Source organism: Pieris napi, chromosome 4 (genome assembly GCF_905475465.1).
Source record: "Pieris napi chromosome 4, ilPieNapi1.2, whole genome shotgun sequence".
Taxonomy (NCBI): Eukaryota; Metazoa; Arthropoda; class Insecta; order Lepidoptera; family Pieridae; genus Pieris; species Pieris napi.
The window spans coordinates 12,742,716-12,767,624 of NC_062237.1; the positions used below are offsets into that span (position 1 = coordinate 12,742,716).

A 24,909-nucleotide genomic window follows, 5' to 3' on the forward strand; every position below is an offset into this window, starting at 1 on the left:
ATTTCAGTTTTGGCTATTCAAATATCAAATTGCGTTTATATTGACTATGACAGACAGGAGTTTGACAAAACCTTGTGAAGCTGTCAATGTCGATTTTGCTGTGGTTATTTTTCTTTAGTCACGTTTTATGTAAAAATTTCAACCACTTACTATCTTTATAAAAACTATATAAATATAGATTTATTAGTACTGTATCATTAGGGTTATAAACTAAGAAAAATGTTTTGTTGTTTTTTTAGAAATGTAAATTAACGCCCTCTACACTATACAAATCAAATTACCGTGTCAATATTTTGATAGCTTCGAAGACTTACAAATGTTTTGTAAAACGAATACGAAATCTAAAAAATAAAGAGACGGTACATCTTTTTCATTCTTATTTTCTAAAAAGTCATTACATAAATTATATCAATAATAAGTAATATATGTTTAGAAACTTTGCGCCTGCAAAAGTATTCCGAGGGCTATTGCGCATGAATTTAAGACAGACGTTGCATGTGATTAAAAATTTTGTCGAGCATTGGATATCCTACAGCTTCCTTAATATTATATCGATTTTCACATGTAAAATGCATAAAATGATTCTTAATTTAAAATCGGTCAAATTATCTTTGAATCGTCTATTCCTTGCACTTCTGTTACATTAATTAAAATATGTATTGAATTCATCAAACAATGCTATCATGTCGGATATCCGGTTCCGTGTCCTGTGATGGGGTCATATCAAGCCACCCGGTCTCAGGGATCAGTTGCCAATAGAATACTAATTATATATAGCCTATCAACTGTCCTTAAGGAGCTTGGTTTTCTTTACAGTAACGTGAATATGAATTAACAATAAAATACTTTTTACTATACTATAAATACGTATTAATATTTGTAATATTAACCATAATATAAAGAGTAGTGTTGGCCTAGTGGCTTCAGGGTGCGACTCTCATCCCTAAGGTCGTACATTCCATCCCCAGCCGTGAACCAATGGACAATCTGTCTATTCAACAATCGCTCGAAGGGTGAAGGAAAGCATTTTGAGGAAACCGGCTTGCCTTAGACCTTAAAAGTCGATGGCTTGTGTCAGGCCCAGGAGCCTGATCACTTACTTGCCTAATAGATTTACAAATTATCATGAAGCAGATACATAAATCTGAGGCCCAGACTTAAAAAGGTTGTAGAGCCACTGGTAAATGTAAATATTAACCATATGACAAATTACATTAAGAATCTAGTCTTGTTCAATATTTATCCCTCAAAGCAAATTAACAATTAATTATCATTTTGTCTTGCATAATTTAGTTTTGTAATACAATGTTGAAGTTAATATACATTCAATTAAAAAGAAAGTGATTAGTTGTTGAATTCCAATGTTTTGCACAATATACAATAGGTAGTGTTTTGGTACTTACAATAATTTTTTGTTTATAGCAAAGGTTGGGAAATTGGGAAAAGTGTTGTCTATCAAATCAAATAAAATATGTTTATTATGGATAAGATACATGTATCACTTATTCCAAGTCATTAAATTTGAATTTTTAGGCATCCCTACTCATCGGCAAAGAAGACAGAGGGTGTAGGCCGAGAGAAAAAGCCGGCGTAAAAAACTAACGGTACTCTTTTAATCATCAATCAAATCAAACATCATTTATTAATTTAGATAATTTAACGTCAAAAAGAAGTACGTATTAAATACTAAATGCTTTTAATTTTACATTTACTGCCAGTTTTCAAATCAAGAGCGTAGAACGGACGAGAAGAACTGGCAAAAAACTCTCCTCCACTCTTTTTAGTCGCCAAGTTTTTTTGTTTTACACAATTTTTGTCACGTGAAGTCAAGTCAAATCATTTATTTAAATTACACCACCTAAAATGGCTTTTGAACGTCAAATAAAATATAAAGCTGATTCTAGTTGCCTCTTCCGTAAGGTAATTTCGTGTGGAGAAGAATGGGCAAGAAACTGAACACTTACTCTTTTGAAATAGGTTTTACGATATTTTGCATACATAACTTAAATAATTATAATTAAGTGAAGACAATGTACTCCTAGAATAAAACTACTATGCTAAAATAGGCACAAAGTATTACTTACAAATTAAGCAATGCAGCGGATAGGTCAATTATTCTATTGTTATACAATATATATTATATATATATATGTTCCTCACATATTTACAAATATCGAAACCGTAGAATATTATACATTAAAGAGTAATAAAAAAACAATAAACAGTGCGGGAGATAAAAATAAAATAATTACGGTTTATAGTATTATAAAATAAAAAATAACAAAGATAATATGTAAAATAAGGTCAGCAACCAATTTGATTTTGACCAGGGTTTATGATTATTTGTAAGGAGCTGCAACCATTACACCATGTTCCAGAACAAATGATTGCACAGGCTTAGAAGACCCAAAAGATTTAAGCGTCATTGTTTTTAAATATATAGATTATTATAAAGTGAGGATGTGTTTGGACCGAATAAAAATTTTAATTAGAAAAAAATAAATTACATAGAATTACTGTGTGTGACGTTAGTACTGCCTTATTTTAAGTAATACGTTAGATAAAAAAGGAGTGTCCTATGTAATAGTTGGGTGTGTCAGTCCACATTCTTCGATCCTGGTTGATTTTGTGTCACCGTGTTAACAACTCGTAAGATCGCATGTGTTAACGACTTTTCTCTTTTAAAGTTGTTCAAAAATTTCCGTATCAAACGTTTACTATCGTGATTTTTTGTATTATGTTTTTAACTGTATGAAATTATCATTTTTATTTTTAAGTTGGTTAACTTTTTTCACTCATTTTTCTCTTCACATAAGCAAATTCGATCACCGATGTTATCTTCACTCACATGTTACCGTTACCGTGAGTTATGTAACCTAACTTTAGTTAAGTAACATAAATATTTTAGTTAATAATTAGAATCATAAACAATCATCGCACACTTGAAGCCAATATTGAGCCCTTTAGTTATTAACACTCTTTACAAAACTAGATTTGTGAAGCCTTAGTAAAGTTAGTTTTTGTAAGCGTCGCTACTCTACCCGTAAATTTATGTTAGTTATAAGCTCAGATTTTAAAACATTAAAGTCTGTTGTTATCCACCTTCAAACAAAGTGTTTTATTTCAATATATCCATACAAAAAACCGCCGTCAAATTACTTCGTGACATAAAGTTTCTTTATATTCAAATTCATTATTTAAATACTTATTTTATTCCTTGGTTAAGTCCGACACGAACATCTGGGACATAATTGATTGTTCAGAGAATAATATAAGCTATTTACTCGGTCGCTTTCGCATCTAAAATCATAACGAATCCTCAATACTGTTCAAGCGAGCTAGGGCGTTAGAAAAAGTTTGTCAAAATATAAGAAACTTGCATTTTTTGAATACTCTTCCTCTAAATAATAGGTGTTGTTTTAATAGTCTACGCAGACTTATTCGCTTGCTTCATACAAAAGAATTCAACGCGTTACACGAAGCGTCCTCAAGGTCGAATGATGAGTGGTAGCTTACATCATTGCAAAACTATTTTGATTACAATATTTTGTTGAGTTTTGGATTCCATGATCAGTTGAGGCTATAATAAAAAAACACTGATTTAAAAGGTTTGAATAGTACCAAAAGTAAAAATGAAGTTTAAAGACCTTATTATTTTTTAACAGTAATAATACTACGATACTGACAATACTAATGAAAAGATTCATATAATGTAAATATTTTCTATATGTTGGCCTGTTGGCAAAAATGACAAAAATGGAAAAACTCACAAATGTGCCGCATATATACAATTAAATACAAAGTAAAGTAGTAAAACAATTGTTCAGAAGCTAAGATTTTTCCAAATAGCAAATATTCATATAACATCGGCGCGTTACGTAAAACTTAACGCTTAATTACAAGCACACAACGTAAGGTCGTAGAAAGTGAATCGACTCGCGTGAACCCTCAAAAAAACCCGCCATATTGCCAGTCTGTGACGAGCCGCCCGACCGATTTCACGTTTCCCGCCAACGGAGAACTCGCGCCTGTCACCTGTTTCTTAAGTGCGTGCAGCCAATGACATTTATATTTATTGTGTTTTCGTGGATGTGAATTATGTGAGGCTACTGTACTGTTAAATGGATTTTTGTATTTAATAGTAACTGTTTTGCAATGGGGATCGATTGGAAACCGTTCCTTTCAAAAATGGTAAGCTTTATATAGAAAACATAAAATAGATTTTGTACTAAATTTATTAAGGACTTATGCAACTTTCAAAACTGTTACGTGTTAAGAAATTTATGTAAAATTAAGTTATTTATCATGTGAAAGACATTTCGATGGTAATTTATTATTTTATGTGCGCATTACGACGGCATTCACAACTTTTACTCAATGCTGAAAGTTTTGGATCCGGATTTGTTGAGTAACAAACTGGTTGATCTAATCGATTCATAAACGAAATAGTTTGTATTAATTATTAATTTTTATCTTACTCTGACTGTTAAAGAATTACTTTGATTTGAAGACTGTTTTCGAAGTTGGTATATAAGTGATTCAAATCACAGAATGATTTAATTTTACATACATAAACTAAATATTGCCCACGTGCTTGAAATGCATCATCATACTTAAATATTATTGTCAAATTGATAACCATATTGCAGTCGCTTTTAAGTGCTTATTATGGTTTAAAGCAATAATATTTTAATTAATTTACAATTATTTATCAATTGAACATAAAATAAATGCCATGGATTTATTTTTTGTAACACCACGTTATAAAAAAACCTGTGTACGAACGTTGAGTAAGTTGTAGCCGGAAGTAGAAAAAACTTTTATTTATTATCAACATTCCTCAGCGCGGAAAAGGACAGTTTAAGAGAGGGTATAAATGGCCAATATGAAAAACAAACATACAGGAGTCATAGTACCCATCATTATGCTTCCCATCATCAAACATGTTCAAACGAGGACAATCAAATCACGCATGAAATATGTAGGTAAGAATACACGTGTGAAAATGACATAAGAATCGAATCAGGCGCAGCGCTAACCAGATCCATGCAACTTAATTAAGAATGCAAGGTTGCTAAAATAAAAACGAAAGGTCTCCATGGAGTTGCTGGAACTGTCCACCGAGTCATTCTTCATCACTGTTTTATTGTCCACAATAACAGATTCTGTTAACAGGATATTTGTTTCTAGTCAACCGTGTACTGCTATGTAGGGATTTTTACAAGCAATTCAGAACGAATTATGTATTGTAAAGAATTGTAAGTTGATTTACATACATGATTCATATAATTAAATAGAAAGCTTAATCACATTCTCAATTAATGAGAACAAAATTGAACAGTCAAAATATACATTAGTCATAATTTTCTAAAGACATGTAATATCCTGATTTTTCTTTAGAATGTGCATATTTGATGTCATTAAAAATAGATTAAAAATTGCAATAGATTGCATGTTGACATAATAACACATTTCTAATGTTTAATGTGTTGTCATCACGACAATATACACCTAATGATGAAGAAGCGTACGCGATTATAGTACAGTAAGCATTGAAAAGAAAAATGTGTTTATTAATTAATTGTGACTTGGAAAATAATATTTATTTTCCGGAAATTTAACCCCGGTATCATGCTGATTTTCTCACGATGTTTTCGTAAAAATAATTATTACATAGAAAGATAGATAGTTGATGCATATCCGGGATTAATGACCTCAGGGGTTGAAGTCACACGATTAAATCACATCAAATAAGACTAAATCAAAATACCGCCTTCACTAGGGTAGATGGGTTCCCTTAATTCTAGTTCGCTGAGCTCAGCTCAATAAACAACCCAAGCTGAGCCAACAGCTAACCTTTAACCATTACAATGGTCCTTCTCGAAGGAAGGAAGGAAGGAAATCTGTTTCTCTACAATTATATATTACTATAATCTAATATTACAATGAAGAGTGGCTCTCACTGACAAATAAGGAATGCAAAAGCCGATTGGCGAGACGGAACTTGCTTCGTCATCGCACTGCAATTTTGTATATTTTATTCTATAGACATATTATGTGATTGAATTTCTATGAAGTAACTTTGAATAGTTTTTGCTCTAGGCGGAGAAAAAGTGACCTATTTCCAAACCGGTTTAGATAAAATATGCGCATTTAACTGAACATTGCTACTATTTATTTTAAATTATGGCGTTTGAGGCTATTCTTGCTGCATGGGAAATGTTGGGGTCTATTTGTAATGTCTCCCTTGAGTTGAATGCCCTGCCAAACCCAGTGGGCCCATCTTAAGGGCGTGTGGAGGGCTGAGGTGTTTTTAGTGAGTTTCGTTACCCCTCTGAATAGCAGCGTAGACCAGCGTAGAATTGAGTGTAGACCCAACCACACAGTCCCCACGTCAGACTCGACATCCATAGCGCGGTCCTGCGTCAGCGCATTTTCAGCAAGTTTAAAAAAAGTCTATTCGAAACGTTTAAAGCATTATTCCATCTATATTTAGCGACACCTTTAAGGTCTGGGCCTCAGATTTCAAGGTAGTGATCAACCTCCTGTGCTTGACACACGCCGTCGACTTTTTCGTGTCTAAGGCAAGCCGGTTTTCTCTCGATGTTTTATTTCGAAGAGCGAGTGTTAAATGCGCACATAGACAAAAAGTCCATCCGTGCACAGCCGGGAATCGAACCTACGACCTCCTAGGGATGACAGTCGCACGTTGTACTAGACCAACACTGCTAACAAACAATAGTCCTTTATAAAATTATTCCTGTTGTCAAAGACTTGTGAAGCACCCTTAATGTGGAGTAAAGTTAATAATGCAATAAGTTCACGTTTTAAAGAAAATTGTATTTAAAAGAAGAGTTTATAGGTACTTATATGTAGTGTCGACAATATATGTGTAAACGCCAGGCAAAAATAAAAAAATATTTATTAACATGTTATATGGGTTATTTTATTTGTCAAATTAAAGCTTAGATTTCTAAATTACACATTATGTAAATAAAACAATTATGAACGGTTTATTTAAAATTACTTTCTCTACTTTTCCCATACTCAATAAAACTTTCTTGGGCCACAAAATTCTCACAATAATAATGTAGAAAAACAAGAAAGTGACGTGTAACTGATACATTCATAGTATTGTACATATTCACATCACATTCGTATAATAGAATATAATTGGCCCATGCACAATACATTATACTATTATACTTATTTTAGGGTCAAACTCGCAAGAGAATTATATTTAATTCATTTATGCACATCTAAATGAAATACTACGCGTCGAAACGTTCAAACACTTTAAAAATATTTGTTATAAATATACACACAAATACACAAAGTCAAAAGACAAAAAACTAAAGCTAACACAAGCTTTGTAACAAAAATGACAATGGGCTGGTCATGTAATACGATAGAAAACAAATTAACAGTAAATACAACACATTGGCCCTTCCACCTGGGAAAAGAAAAAGGGGCAGACCAAAAAGAAATAGCAGGAAAAGACTGGCAGACTATTGGCAAAGATCATCTTGAAAGGGTTGGAAGAGACCTAAGAACTTCATTTGGACCCAAATCCACAGGCGACTAACATACTAACAACATTTGAAATGGAACTTAAAAAAATAAAAAAGGCTTTATATATACACACAAATACAGACACAGTCCCACTTGCCTAGGGCCTCGGTCTAACCAGCTCGGTTACACAAGGTAGCGAATAACACTGTTAATTATAATAAATTCTTAGGTCCTTATAACTATATGTTACGTTCCTCTAATAGATGCTGTTTGGAAATTCCACCTCACAGCTTATCCTTCTTAGGGAATTCGTTTAGGATCTCCGCCAATGAGTTGTGGAATAGGCTGCCCGACTTCATACGTTTGGCTACCTCCCTAGCATCTTTTAAAACTCTTCTACATAAACATTTCTTAACCATATCCTATCCTCAATCGTGACTTTTAAAATTACAAATTCTTGTATTTCTTATTCTTTTATATCGCAATTCATGAATCCGTGAGATTTGCTTTTAGTTTATTTTATTAAATTTGTTTTGTACTATTTTATATTAAGGTTGGTGATTCTATAATTTTTTTAATAAGATTTGGTTATGCACTTTGTGAACTTACCCATCATATTTCTTTTTCTAGTCTTTTTCCTTACTAGGGTTGCCTGGAAGAGATCGCTTGTTAGCGATAAGGTCGCCCGTTGAATCCCTTATATTTTTATGTATTATGTTATTTGTTTTTTCTATAGATGTAACAAAGTGTAAATAAATAAATAGTCACCAAAAGACGTAATACCTGGAACTAGTCTCTAGAATATATTTATATCGGTACGTGGCTAAAACACGTAGAGAATGTGCGCAGGCGCAGACTACAAGGACGCTGATAATATTGAAATGTTTGTTGCTTTACGGTATGTGGATATCAATATGATTACGAACGAAATACAAGATTTACTATAAGGAGACACGCTTGTATATACTTGGCGGTATTAATTTGCTTTAAAACGTATTTCTAGATATAGTATATTTGTACAGTACTCTTTGTTATCTCTAAGGTAACAACAACACATATATAAATATATATGTATTATCATTATATTAGTCAGTTAAAAGCGTTAAAGATTTGAAGCTTATCTTATCGTATATTTAAATCTCTTAAAAATACTAACATTTTAAATAACAGAGTATCAAACCTTCATAGTGGAAAATTTCATTATAATAACTTGATAATTAATTCAGAAACTGATGAAATTTAAAGTAATTGATTAACGTTTGATGGACGTTGTGAAATGTCAAAGACACGGAAAGACGGCTATTTGATTGATCGGGGTCATCTTTAATTATTTTCTGATTATGGCGATTTATGAGGTCAAATGATAAAAAAATATTTAAATGTCAATATTTAAATATTACACTTCCAATTAGCTTTTACAATAAAAATATTAAATTTCATGCAATGGACAATTTTCTATCCCAACCAATAAGTAGAACTAAACAAGTATGAAAATGTTATGTTTTATTGCAGGGTACAACTGCACATACACTGCAACTTATGTCGTTAAAAATGTCTGCGCAATATTGCCTACAACATGAATAGAAAGTTTATCCAAAATTTTTACTAAAATCATTCTGACAGTACATTTGTTGACTTCATAAAGTACCTTAGGCTTAAAATAAATTACGAGAATCCTTTTTCACACGTTGTTTACGCTAAAGTCCCCAACCAATTAAGAAAATATTATACCAGTTACCCAGCATCAACAAAAAGAGATAAACTATTTTATCTTAGTTGGCTCTATTCTATTTGTTCGTGTGTAGAAAGGTATTGATATCAAGGTAGAATGTAGGTCACTATTTAGCTGCAATGTCGACCAGTTGTAATCTGGGAATTTAAGGTGAACGTCAATTGTCATAAAAATAGAAGTGTCATTTGACAGAGATAAGTGAAAATTTCATATAAAATAAAGAAAAACTTTATTACACAAAATGAAAAAGAATGTTTAGTTAAAAGACGTACTAGCCCCCACAGTATTGTGTCGCGGGCGGCTAATCTCTTCCATTTGACATATTAATGATTTTAGGTATTTGACTTCGTAAATTCAACATAATACTTATAATTAAACTGATTTTGCACAAGAAGAATACTTTCCGTTTCAGCATAGGACAGATTAAGAAGATGTTGCATAAGGTTGTTAGTGAATGTATAAAGATTTTTAAGAAAGACGTGGTTAAAGATGAAAGGACATCGGAAAGTGGAAAAACCAGAAGGAAGAATGAGAGGATATATATTTAAGTATAAGTGATTCTCCTCTAAATGAAAATATTTTTTCAAAATCTTATTATGCTTATTATAATAATCTTATGAAGGTCTGCCAAGGATAGAGAGACGTGAAAGAAATTGGGGGAGGCCTATGCCGACAGACAACCTGACCAAAGTGGTTGCTAATAAATTATTATTTTCGCTATATAAATTAAACTTAAGAATACTACTGTAAAATAAGAATAGCATGTAAGTAAAAAAGGTCAGCGAAAAGGGCTTTTATTATTATTATTATAATCTTATGAATTGGCCAGCGACATCTATTCTGTTTATTATTTCACAAATTTAATTTTATAAACATTTTCGTTTTTTAATCATTCACAGAGATATTGGGGTTGAATCCCGACGAAACAATGCTTTATGACAATATATTGTAGATTTTTATATCGATTTCTATGTAAATGTGTGTGTTATTTGTTGTTGTTTCTTTAAATTATTTTATCTTTATATTTAAAGTTGAAAAAAATTAAAGATTCATACAAACATCCCCATGATTGGCAAATTTATTGGCTTACATGCTATAAAAACATATTGCAGTTTTGGAACATCAAACTGAATAAATATTTAAATCTTTTCCATATATGAACCAAACAATCACTATTACAAAAATACCGAATTAAAAGTACCTATTAATTACATTTATGGTTTTATTGACATATTTGTGATACAAAAAACTGGACAGCATTGAGGAAACGCGTTTCTGTCGTAAAATAAATAACTCTGCTGTCTTCCTTGATATACCTATGCGTCTGAGTGCATACCTCAACTAGGGATGTCAACTATTTTATTTATTCATTAATCATTGGCATCTCATAAAAAAAATACGATTAATATGTAAATGACGTTTTGCATTTATGATGTCGTGAGATATTGTTTTTTAATGCGTACTTAAGATTTTTCTATAAAAATGTGTTTATTGATTACAATTTTGGAATACGTAATATTTGGATTTGAGAATACAAATAATATGAATTCCCCCTTCCGGAGAGTCCTTTAAGAGCCTACCAATTCTTAAAAGGACGGCAACGCACTTGCCTTCTGGGATATCAGTGTCCATGGGTTTCACTTAACATCAGGTGAGCCTCCTGTCCGTTTTCCTCCTGTTAGAAACATAAAAAAGCAAAATACTTTTAGTTCAAACTAGCCTAAAAACATTCTGGTAATGCAAAAATTAACTAAAAATGTCAATAAATTCACCCTAATTAAAAATAATACTTTAATAATCTAGCTAACAATAGTAACTATAGTGAAAAGTACTGTTGAATAGTGTTTTCTCCTAAAATCAGTAAAGCGTGGTTTATTAAAAAAAAGGTTGCATTTGTATTTGGAAGGAGGATGGTGGAGTGACGGCCCTAACTATACGTAAATACATGCTTTTGCATTTTTCATTTTATACACTGTTTTTGAAGTATGAGTATTTGCAAACACAATACGCATTCCTTTAAAATTTATCATCCTTTGTTGTCTTTGAATTTCACAGATTCAACCCGACATAAAATATAATAATAAAGCCTTTATTCATCCACATCTTATTAACATACATTTAACTAAAATAGATATAAATAAAAAAATTACTACTCTAAGATGCGGCGTCCTCCAACGCTTTCCACCCTATTTTATTTCATGTCATCGTCATAAAATATATTCTTTCAAAGCTTATTCTTGTCTAATTCCATAACTGTATATGTATATTGAATTAATAGCAGTAATAGTAGTATTTTGATAGAATTAATTCAGATTTCAGGCAAATTACGATCTAGCCTAACTTAGGACTAATAAGCAATCTAACGACTTAATTTACTAATAAACGGCTCAAATATATCGATTAGAGTAGACTCTTGGTGTGTGGGGTTCAAGTGCACAGGCATTAAAGATTTAAGTTGGCGCCTGGTAGATAGTACCGGTGACCCCAGAGCTGGTGCTTTCCTCGCTCAACGAATAAGTGTCGCAATACAGCGAGTAAATGCTGCCAGCCGTAAAGATACACCGCCAAATAGACCAAATTTTTTAAATTTGTTTAATTTCTATTTTTCATTATTATTATTACTATGTAGGATAGGAATATTGTAAATATTGTACATTTGTGTGTTGGACATCAATAAATTTATAATTATTTACTAATAAGTATATGTAATTTTAACATAAGAAAGTGTCCAATAAATGTAGAAATCCAATGAAAGTGTAAAAAATTAATACTGTTCTAGTGTTCCATTTTTAAAGAACGTAACCAACGGTTTACTAGAAAATACATGCCCTTTATGAGGTATTGCAGCAGATACCTTGGTTTACAATCTATGGAAATCAAAAGTTAAGATAATGATGGTCAAACAATAGACAATATAAGGTGAATGCATGATATGGGAATCGGTTTGAATGGAAGACCTTGTTGATATAAATGTATTTCCCTTCACATGAGTTTTAGATTTTAACTATACGAAGTAACCTTAGAGAGGTTATTAATTACGCATAGGTATTCCTTATATAATATATAGCCTTTCGTTTGATATATTATTTAACAGTAGGTTTAACGGCAACTCATACATATTTAGGTATATACAGAAGACGCAGAGGATAAAGCAGCAGTGTTAGCTTTGCGTTGGTTGAGCGTGCGACTGTCATCCTTGAGGTTCGATCCCCGGCGGTGCACCAATCGACTTTCTGTCTATATGCGTATTAAACATTCAAACCGGCTTGCCTTAGACAAAAATAGCCGACGACGTGTGTCAAGCACAGGAGGCAGATCTTGCCTATTAGATTGATGAGCATGAAATAGCAATATGAGGCCCAGACCTAAAAATTTTGTAATGCCCCTGGTTTATTTTTCATGAAAAAAGTAAAATTTCTATAAATGATTCATTGTTAAAATTTGATAAAATTTTAATTTCTAGAAGATAATTGAAAGCCTTTTTACGTAATATAAAAATACTCTTGTATTCAATAACAATTTACGTTTAAACAGAGAAACATAGTGACTAGTTACAAGAGAAACAAATTGCCTTGTCGACTGGTTCAGCTTTCTAGGTCAATCTACTACTATTTTAAGACATCTACGCAGTATTGCAGTCTTATTACACTTTAGTATACATGGATCTTGTTAAAAAGCCCAGCAAAGTAATTTACTAAACAAATAAAAGTAAACAATACAATACAAAGCTGTAGAAAAGTTTTTAACGTGTGATTTTATAAAAATAGCTTTTAAAAGAGCCTGAATTATTGGTTTTATTTTTATTCATTAACCATAGCGCATGCGTAAAACGATGTGTGTAAAACCATATTTTTACTGTGATTTGTATTAATGTAACAATAGCAGTCATGTTAGGAGCGCGACTAATAGGTAAGTAGGTGATCAGCCTCTTGTGCCTGACACAAGCCGTTGACTTTTTGGGTCTAAGGCAAGCCGGTTTCCTCACAATGTTTTCCTACATCGTTCAAGCGAATGTTAAATGCGCACATAGAAAAAAAGTCCTTTGGTACACATGCTACGAGCCTACGACTTCAGAGATGAGAGTCGCACGCTGAAGCCACTAGGCCAACACTGCGCTTTTCTTTTTCATACGAAAAAATAAAAAAAAAATTTGCGTTTGTCTAATCGATTGTATTGAAAAATTATGTCTCGACTGGATTTGAACCTAGCATTCCAGGTTAGATGTCGGCTACATTGTATACTTTAATATTGTCGTTGCTTATATAAGTGAATGGTACATGAATTGTAAACCGAAATTAAAATCTAATTATTTCTTAAAAACGAAACTTTTGCTTCTAGAATATCATTGAAAGTGAACCTTTCCAAATACGTAATAAACTAGAAATCAACAATACCCGATTGTGCAAAAATTCGAGTGAAAAGTGAAAGATATAAGGTGTAGTCGGAACACGTTGCACTTTCTAGATTCGCATATGTCTCGATTACTCGATTACCCTGCGATTATTATGTATCGAATGATCAATAGACCTTACCGCATTGTATTTATGACGAATGATACATAATAATCTAATAGTAATTAGTCCTAAAAATTTAAAATCAGTCTTCATCACTTACCCAATGTAAGCGCGTAAGCGAGGATAAATGTTTGAATTTATCTTGCAAACGTTATCAATACTTCAATTAGAATTACACGTCTATTGGTAGAGTCATTGTAGATAAATTAAGCAGTTTTTATTTAAAAAATCTACTTAAATATGACTTAAATGAATTGTAATTTTAACCTTGCGTTGCAAAATAGCCACAGATGAAAAATATTGAATAAGTAGTTCAAATTAGGAATGTCCTACTTAATATCGTAGTTTCCCACGGCTGTTTGTAATAAGAGCACCTCTCACCATTGCATTCTGAACGAGGTCTTAATTTAATATCAACGAATACCTTTCATGTTTTAGAGCAATTAAACTACTGTGCAGAGTTAAAATTGGTTTAGATTAAAAATAGTCTATCATTTATTTTATATGAAATAACACAAATAGTTTTTCAACAAATGTTTCTTGTACAAGTTTGACATAGCTTATTTATAAACATTATGTAAGCAATAGTAGCTACTTATGCTGTCATACTCCTTTGAGTATCTGAGGGTACAGCAAAAAGCGGCATGGCTGGGAGATCCTTTTCTCTTCAGTTCAGGTCATGTTCGACCTTCCTAAAACTTCGTTATAAAACTAGAATCCTGACTGAATAAATAGATTGTCTCGGCAATCGCTCTAAACAATCAAATGTTATTATTATTATTTGTGAGATACATTGTTTTCATACGATGGCCATGTCAATCTATTTCAAAGCAAACGTTTTTTAATCAGTCAGGTTAGCTAGTTAGGTAATAAATAGGACAGAAGGTCTCGACAATAAGCACCAAATAACTTGGTATTACAATTTTTTACGGTAGATGAAGAGTGGTTTTTTGATGGCTTCACATAATTTGTTTTTAAAGAACGTGGAAGGAAATAAAACACCGATTTCTATGTCCTTTATTGCACATTATAGATTAACTTAATCTGTAATCTAGGCGAGAGTTGTGGAGCCAGTTTGTATGTCAAAGGTGAGGACTTCACGACTTTGACTTTTGTCCATAATTCACCATGTGTACCTCTTACAATTGAATGTATATTATGGAATCGACAGAAAAGTTGGCATTCTTTTGCTACGAAAATTACCGAACTTAAGGACCTTCCTTCTAAATCTTCCGATTAGTGTTTTAATAATCGACTTAATGTACTACTTTTAAAAAATATATACTATTCTATTAATGATTATTTGAATGAAAAATCATAATTAATATTAATTTAATAATGTAATAATTGATGTGTATGTGTGAAATCATATTTTCTTGTATATTTTAAGTATGCATGTTGTTGCAGTATAATATAAGAATTGAATATAATGATTAATGCTCATAATGTAATGTAATATGTAAAATTCCTTTTTAGAAAAATTCACACGCCTTGATGTGTGGCCGAATATGCGAACTTTAGATTGTACCACCATCATATTTTTGTACTATATTCCTCGAAAAAAATAATATTATTATTAAACATTGTGTACTTTAATAAATACCATCACTAGCTGTTCCCTGCCACGCTTCGCTGTGGCACATTGTGATTGAATGGTTGAGAAATGAAAACAAAAGAAAGAAAACATTTCATATAAGTTTTATTTTGCAATACTTGTGGTGTACAGATGAAAAAATAATAATAAAAAAATAGATAAAAACAATCCTTGATGCGGACGGATTATATATCATGCTAAAATTTGACGTTATGTTTGAATGAGTACCAAACATAATCTCAGAACTGCCCTGCGATTCTGTAACTCACTTTTCGAACTCACACGGCGGATTTCGCATCGGCGGTCGCTCTAAAATTAGTCGTTAAGCAGTCATTTTATGATTTGGCATTCTGATAAACAATAAACTACAAGCTCCCACCTTTTCAGAATGCCAAATCATAAAATGACTGCTTCACGACTGATTTAAGAACGACCGCCGATGCAAAAACCGCTGTGTGAGTTCGAAAAGTGAGTTACAGAATCGCAGGGCAGCTCTGGTAATAAATGAATGAATTGTGAAAATAATGTATTAAAAGCTAAAAGATTTGATTCTCACTACCCATTGTGCTATGAATACATCCCAATACCAGGCACTTAAAACGAATTCAACATAACTACATTAACAAATGTTTAATTAAAAAATCAACTTCAGAATTTATAAAAATCGATGAGCCTATGGAATTCTGTTTAAATTAATATGTCCACTTTATAATGGCAGAGGTTAAGCGGCCCTGTCGACCTTGGTGGAGGCTGTGTTCTGTTACTTTATACTTTATTCAGTTAAGGTTTATTTGATACCGGATACGGGCTATTATAAATATAGATTTTTTCACCATAATAATGCCTGTTCAAAATAGATAATTTTTGGTTAATAAATTTTGATAACTGTGATCCAAAACATTTGATCTCGGCCGATCGTCACATTTTTTGATAGTGACTGCTATTTTTTTTCCAAACTCATGAAAATTAATTAAACTAAAATTATTATGTATTTAGAATAATGCCACTTTGTTTGATAGGCTATATTTATTTTAAAATAAATAAATAGAAACCTAAAATAAATCTAAAAAGTTTGGTCCCTGTGGCAAAGCATTCTAATACGGCAATTTTCCATTAGTTATTCGTTGACAGTACCAGCTCTAGGGTCACCGGTAATATCTTCCAATCAGCAAAATATTAAAAAAAAGTACCAGCGGAACCGATTTTAAATTTATTTAATTTCATCATAAATGTTATTATTTTGCCAATTGAAAATTTATTTGTTCGATATTATGCAACACTTATTACTAAATGTTATATTGCCCTATCATTTAGTTATGCTAAAAAGGAAGTCACTCAGATATTGTTGGGGACCAGAAGATCCCCAAGACCCGCTAAAAGTAAGGAAAACGATTATAATATAAATAGTACACAAAGGTATTACAGAAAATTAATTGATAATATAAATATATATATGTATAACCAAAAATTTCAATAAAATTGGCTTAACACTAAGCACACTACTGCTAAGTAGTTGTTTCTATATTTATTGTATGAGAAAATATTTAAGGTAAATTTGCAATTGATTTGAATTTCGCTTTCTCCGTTTTTAAATTAAAGAGTCTTCGACGAAAGCAATCAGTTACGATGACTGAATTTATAATAAAGTTATGCCGCGCATACAATAAAATATATACGTAAACCACATTTTCTTTACGTGTCTATGCATATATGTATCCGATCTATGGGTATAAACGCGGCCGACAGCACCTGTGGCTGAATAAAAAAACAGTGAGCGATCTTTCAGGTCGCTAGTACGTAGTAGTAGTTACGTCGCTGTTTCGTTAAAAGGCTAGGCTGTTAATTGAACGGCTTATTTAGCTACTTGGCTGTGACATATTTATATATATATATATATATATATATTATATATATCTTCTTTATTTACGGGTATACGGGCTCCTGTCCGCTGCGGCTCAACTGATGTTACTGGATTGCGCCACCCAAGGACACTCACATTGCACACTCGGAAGTAGATAGACCATAAGAAATTTCTGTAATAGAACTATGCCATAATAACCTTAATGAGATAGTATTTCCCTTATTATGTAGTTCATTAGATTAGGTCAAACTGCAAGCTTCACTGCGCTTGTGGTTTGCAACGCGCGGCTGCTCGCGTAATTCACTTTACACTCACCATTTATTTTGTAATAAATTATTTAATTTCTAGTTTAGTAATAAGAAAGCGATGACATTTAACTCGTATAATTGTACAAGTAGAAATAATATTAATTTTTTTCATTAGAAATAGCTGTTGATCCTACTATAGTTAAATCTTTCGACAGAGATTATAGTATATGACGTATTGAAGTTTTAAGTTAATTTCAGAGAAAACAATTGTATCGTACAGGTACAGATATTTGATCTTGCTTTGACATAAATGACAGTAATGCAATAACATTTAATCTCCACTATACGTATATATAAGTGATATTACATGTCAATGTTAAGACAAGACATAACATTTATTACTTACAAAACACAACATAAAGCAACACACAAAATAATAATGATAATAATCAAAAAGGAAAAATAACAAAAAAATATGGAGAAAAAAGGAATACGGTATTAAGTATGTAATGTGAGTGTGTTGTGGTAGTAACTGGCCCTGGCTCAGCATTATGCTGTGGAGCAGACGTGTTCCATAGCGCTGGTCATTCTGCCAGAGACCACAACAAAAAAAGCTTACTTCGGAAACATTTGTTACAATAATTATTTTTCCGAAATCTAAACTGAAGATTTCTTGTTTATAATTGCTAAAAGTTTGACCAACTCTACTCTAGTGGTTCATACCATACTCTCAATAAATATATTCCGAAGGACTTAGAGTAAAAACTATAACTTTTCAGGAAACTCATAAATTGCGATGATTTCACGACAATTATACGCAGGAATTATAAAATTTTTGCACATATCTTGTATATGTATAGTAAACGGAACTCCTTCGATTTCGTAACCGGTGCCGCTTTCTCGCCTGAGGTCGGCTGTTGGAGGAAATAAATATTTAAATTATTTGCATTACTTGCAGAAAAAACAAAATTAAAACCCCAAAGTATTGGAGGATTGGAGGAAATGTTCTCACCGAATGCCGACCACTGTTCAAATGTTTTAACTCATTCCTTTGTATTCACACAATTGACAGTTAACTGAAGCTAGTACTATCTAATAACACTGATTTACTGTCATTGAATAATAGATTACTTCTCTTAGAACAGGCGATAACTAAAATACATTTTATCGCACTCCTCTACTGCTTCATTTAAGAATAATTTAAAACGACTATTAATGTCCTAATCCTTGTAACTTTCTTCTTTATTAAACCATAGTAGCTATAATATAGAAGAATGCTACAAAGAAAATCACTAGTGTGTGTTTGCCGTTCTCCAGATTTATACATTTTGTGCTGTCATTTTATCAGTGAAAGTTTTTGTGGATACATCCATGTTTTGTTTTATTTTAAAAAAAATTTGTTTCCCAAATAAATAAATATTATTTTCTGCTTTGTAGACTTCATTACCAAAGGTCGTGTCTGTCTTGAAAAGCCCGAGTCGACTTCCTCCACTCTTTCTTAAGCTTGTTTCAGGGCATTAGGGTTTTTAGAACAGTAACTGTCTTATTGTGGTCGACTCCGAATTCGGAGTCGATCACTCCTCCCTACCATTACCAACTTGTCAAGACTATTTGGTTCTCTCCTGGCAACAAAAACTGACAGTACTATGTAACGTATCTATATTACTTGTCGGCTAGATAACTTGGCGATGTGTCGAGATGTGGGGTCACTCTGCATCTTCCTACAATTACCATTACGTTTTACTAACTTGAGCTGAATATTGTTGATTATGTATTTCAAAAACTTGCTAATTTCTCCCTTAACGGGGTCAGCTAAAAATTTGTAGTTTCTCAAAGTTATGTAACAAAATACACGTGAGTAGGTTAATAGTACCTTGTACCTACTTAATTTTTAGCTGTGGACGTGATAAAAGAGAATTCAGGCATAATGATTTAAATGGACCTTCTCTAGTCAGTAGCTCATGTCTGAGCCTCGTGGTCTGCATGGAGACATCTCTTATAACAGTGTATAGTTTTGAGGATGATGAGTCTTTTCTATGAGTCTATGTGTTTATGTGTTTGGTGAACGGCCACGTGATCTTTTGCCTTCTGTGTTATCAACGACGATCAGTTTCTCCAAGTCTTCATCGCCTCAGCGTATTGTATCGCCGAAATATGATATAATTAGACCTTACAGATACTTTTTTTAAATATGTTAGGCTATTATTATATTAGTAGCTTAAGTTATTATTATATGGTAATAATTGTCTTAATTTAAATATACATAGATAATCCACTACATTAATAAGAATACTATTCAAATTTAGAGTGTACCCATCAATCAAAGGCCCCTTATAAAAAATTATATTATTTTAGTCGGTTTCGAAAAAGGATTATACTGCATCAGCTAACAATTTCTAAAAAGGTAGACATTTTTTGTTTACTAGCATACCTTATACGTATTGTGCCATGGTAGTTAATTTACATTCCGCTAACAAATTGAAAATCGCGTTAAATAGATTGACACATACAATATTTAACTTAACATAAGGTTGAAAGTTCGTTCGGTCGTTTAACAAAGTCAAAATGTTCCGTCAATTCGTATAAAATTAATATTTTTCATAACCACAGATACTATCCATGTTAGCCTTTAATACTTTATCAAAGAAATTATGATTAAAGAAAAAGAAAAATACTTAGATCTATGCCCTATGTATTCTTTATTTAGGTATATAATGTTTATTAGTATTTTATTTTCTACTAGCTATGCCCACCTTCGTTCGACGGAAACAGGAAAGCAAAATTTTAAAGATTTAATAGCATATTTAGCAACACATTTATAGTATGTTTATATACGAGGAGCTGTTCGGATTACCTGCTCAGTTTCATCGGACGTCGAGGCAGAATACGAAATTCCACCCGTATCACCTCGACGTCTGTCGATCCACAACTAAGCGTTTTAAAGACAGTATCTGCGCACTACCACTATGTGGAACCAGCGGTCCACTGCTATTTCCGAAACAGGACTTAGGGTCCTTCAAGAAAAGAGCGTACCAATTCTTAAAAGGTCGGTAGCGCACTCGTGAGCCTCTGGAGTGTCAATGGGGAGCGATATCACTTAAAATTAGGTGAGCCTCCTGTCCGTTTGCCCCCTTTAAATTAAATCGCATATAGAAATAGTAAATTTAGTTTAAATAAAATTCTACCTTTAAAATACCAAACATTTATGAAAGTTTATTCGTAAAACACTTTATATATTTTTATTATATATCAAGCTAATAAGCAATGTAAAGTAGTGTATATATCCGACACCTATCAACCAATAAAAACTAAATCATACTCATATCGCGAATATGTTACGTCAAATTATAAATTATATAACAAAATATACAACGTAAAACCACCTTTACAGTTTAAAAGATAAATGTTAGAATGCTGTGCGATAATATTTAACACATGCAATACGATGTGGCCATAATTGGTGCATTTAACATGGGTATTTAGTGCACTGCACATTGAGTTCCTGATTTCAACTCATTTCATCAAAACTATTAATTAAAAGAAATTTTTCCTACTAATAAATTCGTGAAATATTTCCGTGATAGCTATTAATTAAGCCTCATTTTTCATTTGAAATATTCTTCCATCTTTACATAATATACACACACTTAAAATTTTATACAGAAATAATTACTAATTATATTTTTTTCCAAGGACCTGTCATAGCATTAGGCCTCCTCCAATTGGCTTGAGCATTTTCTCCGAATTATTTTATCTATAAAATATCTGTTGTAACATCTTGTAAAACATATTCTTGTACAACAGTATACTGATTTGATAAAGATACTTGCTTTCATTTTGCGTATAACAAAAATGTTTCTCGTTTAGCAAGTTCTATTGTCATCCCAGGTCACCTGCTACCGTCAAGACAAACATGAAAGTGATATCGGTGACGCAACATAACCGCGCCTATACTTTCTATTCATACATCCTATGATGTTTACTGATCACAGTTAGATAACATTGCAATCATACACTTGATTACCTTAAATTATGACTCTACATTGTTAAATATAATTGTATGTAAAATTTCAGTTTAATAATACAATTCAATTTATAATTAACAGATACAGCAAATAACTATAATTATATAATACCTATCCCAGGCTTCTGGTTTCAGTAGCCTGTGACTTCCGAATTTCAAGTATTGTGTAGAAATATCGAGAAGAATTACAATAATTTAAATAACTAAAATAAAAAATTATTCAAATAAAATATTATTAATATTTATTTATTTAATATTGAGTTGTATGTTTAGTAATGGGATACATCGAGTTTTTTAATTGTTTATAACAAAAAATGCATACCAAAAGGAAAATCGGATATACGACAATAACGACTTTTGTATAACAACATTATGTTGTTATACAAAAGAGGTTATTTTAAACCCATCGAGAAGAAGTGGAAACTTATACAAATTAATAAATTTATCATTAAACTGTTAGGACGACGCTTTCACAGTAGCGATCGAGTTCATTTTTAAAAACTTACATAATATTATCGGTTTATTGTAATAATAATTCAGTGGCACTATATGTGTCTCAGATTACATCCGTTTCGTTTCTTTTATCTTAGACAAGTAGGTGATCAGCTGTCTGCCTGACAGACAGTCGATTTTTTGGTTTGAGTCATGATGGTTTTTTCACGACGTTTCCTTTCACTGTACCGAGTGTTAGATTCGCACATAGACAGAAAGTCCATTGGTACACAGTCGAAGATCGAACTTACGACTTCAAGGATAAGTGTCGCACGCTGAAGCCACTAGGCTGCTCGGCCAACTTTGTAGTAACAAATACAATCTTAATGATTGTCCACGATATCTGTGCAAATTTTTTTTCGACACAACTCAGGGCGTTTTCGTATTATACGACACGTATGCTTAGGGGCTGTCCATTAATCATGTGAGGTTCGAAAGGGGGGGGAGGGGTTCGGCAAATATCACGGAATATCACAAGGTGGAGGGGATGTATAGTAAGATATCACGTTTACTAATTTTATGTCAAACGCGTGATTTCTAAACCGAAAAGCGGCTAAGAAAAACGATCGATCAGTAGATCGAGAGAGATTATATGCGTAGTGCGCGTGATAACGCCGAGTGGCTTGATGAAATCGACGTTGATCGTCAACAAAGTACAGTGCCAACAACTGACTTGCAAGATGCTTATCCAGTTGTTAGTATTGAAGAAAGTCTTTCTAATCTGTGGCAATGTACATTAAATATGTTCAATGTTCATATACTAATACATGTTTTTACAATTACAATATATGTTTTTCGCATGATTACAACATTCCTTTAATATTATTTTTATGCAAGTCAAAAACAACCTGCAACCTTTCTGTCTAGACATTTTTATCATGGTTCTTAATTTTCTAGAATAGAATTAGATTATACTTTATACCAGTACTTAAAAATAATATTATGAAAAATGTAAGATTCTTAATAGGTACCCAAAAATATACGTGATTTTGGTGGGGGGTTGGGGGGGATGGTAGTCTTAAACCTCACCGCGTATCACCATGGGGGAGGGAGGGCTTAAAAAATGTTAAAAAAACATCACGTGATTATTGGACAGCCCCTTAGTAGATAATGCTATCTACTAAGGTAGTAACTGCATACCGGTAGGTTAGCTCAATATTTTATCTTTTGAATCGGCTTATATACTCGTTGGTACATATACATCTTAATGCAACAATACACGCAACGAGATCTGTGGTGCAAGGTCAAGTAGTCATGATCACGTTCGCAATGACATTAATAAATCGAATTTAATTAATGCAAATAAAATTCCATTACAGGAAATATAAAACCACATTCCTAAGAAACTAACAAAAGTAAAATTAATTACCAATTTTATTTTATAATAGACCTGGTTGACAAGACTGCTTATAATAAAAAAAATTGCCTATGTCTTGAAGTATATTATGCTAGTTTATTTATTTATTAAAGTTTACCATATCATATATAATGCATTATCTACAGTATATGTTACAAGCTATCTAATCTAAAACACATGGTGAACATAATTGTTACAAAAAAACACTTACAATTTTAGTTCTTACTAGTTATGCGTACTTAAGCAAAATGTGATTTAAGCGCCATCTATCATATAAAAAGTAAGTTATTGAGAAAATAATATTAATTGATATAAAAATGGTAATTGGTGAAATCTAATCTATACAATTTAAAAATAAATATTACGTACTCTGTCTAGAATTTTTATTATTTTATTCACTTTGAATTCGCATCACGAATTGTCAAATGACATTCTAGACATTTACGAATGTTATGTCAATGTCAAACACATCACGTAGTAACCATTAAGTTTTGATTGAAAATTATAACGAATCTAAAATCATCATATTCAGGTTAAGTACATTTGCGTGTTCTATCATACCACAGTATTAAGATATATTTTTTTTGTAAACTTAAAAATGTATTCGTCACCATTTTAACATAGTATACCCCTATAAAATATTGAAAACTATGTTTATAGTTTTCAATATTTTCGTATGAGGGTATAAATTGTGATGTTGCCAAATCTCATTATGATCTTACTAAAAATAAACTTAACTGAGACATCATGGAACATTCGTAAAGGAAGAGTAAGGCTAGATGCCTTACTCAAAATTAATAAGTAATTTAAGTCTTACTTAATTTACTAATAAGGATGTTTAACATAAGAAAGTGTCCAAACCTATAGTCTCTATTAAAGTCTCTACTCTGTCTCTTCCTGTGTTTAGAATTTCTAAACTTCTAAACGGTTAAACGGAAATAATACAGAAGTTACATAGCATCTCAAATGCTTCTTAGCGCCGGCTACTTTATTAAAGTTCGTGTAATCATATAAATAAATATTTCATAATCATATTTTTTACGTAAAAGCGTTGTTTTCACCGCTTTTCGACAGAAATGGTCTTACTAAATATATAATATATAGATAATATGTCTTATCACGAGGTGAACAGTAATAAATTAAAAACATTAAAACATTTCAAACTAATTTCGATTTCGTCGTCCGATAACCCGTCACATACTCTCACTTTCATTCAATATAATACAGGTTCTTGAGGAAATTACTATTTTCTATAATCATCCAATCATAACTTTATATAGTTTCTATAAATTCTTTAAGTTACAATAATACGGCCTTTTCCTTTCGTTTGGTTTCTGTGAAATCTCGATAGAACGTTATGAAAAAATACTATTTGTTTACTCTCGTCTGTTACTTTTACATAAAAAAATACATAATCATCTAAAGATATGAAGGGTGAAGTGGCGTTAGAACCAAATATGGTCTTCATTTTTTTTAATTGATTTTATGATACTAATTTTACTTTAGACCAATAGGTTGACCAGCCTTCTGATATAGCTAACATATGTTGTCAAGATTTGGAGGTAAAACTTCCCG

At 31.9% G+C, this 24,909-nt stretch overlaps 1 protein-coding gene across 3 annotated transcripts in view; it reads left to right on the top strand.

The window, feature by feature from the left end:
• Nucleotides 1-3,982: 3,982 nt before the first annotated feature.
• Nucleotides 3,983-24,909, top strand: part of LOC125049015 (flocculation protein FLO11) — a 76,481-nt gene continuing 55,554 nt past the window's right edge. For all 3 annotated transcript variants that reach the window (XM_047648009.1, XM_047648007.1, XM_047648008.1), the window contains exon 1: nucleotides 3,983-4,191. In XM_047648009.1, coding sequence (XP_047503965.1) covers nucleotides 4,156-4,191 — 36 coding nt within the window. In that variant the 5' untranslated portion in view covers nucleotides 3,983-4,155. The remainder of the gene's footprint in view (nucleotides 4,192-24,909) is intronic.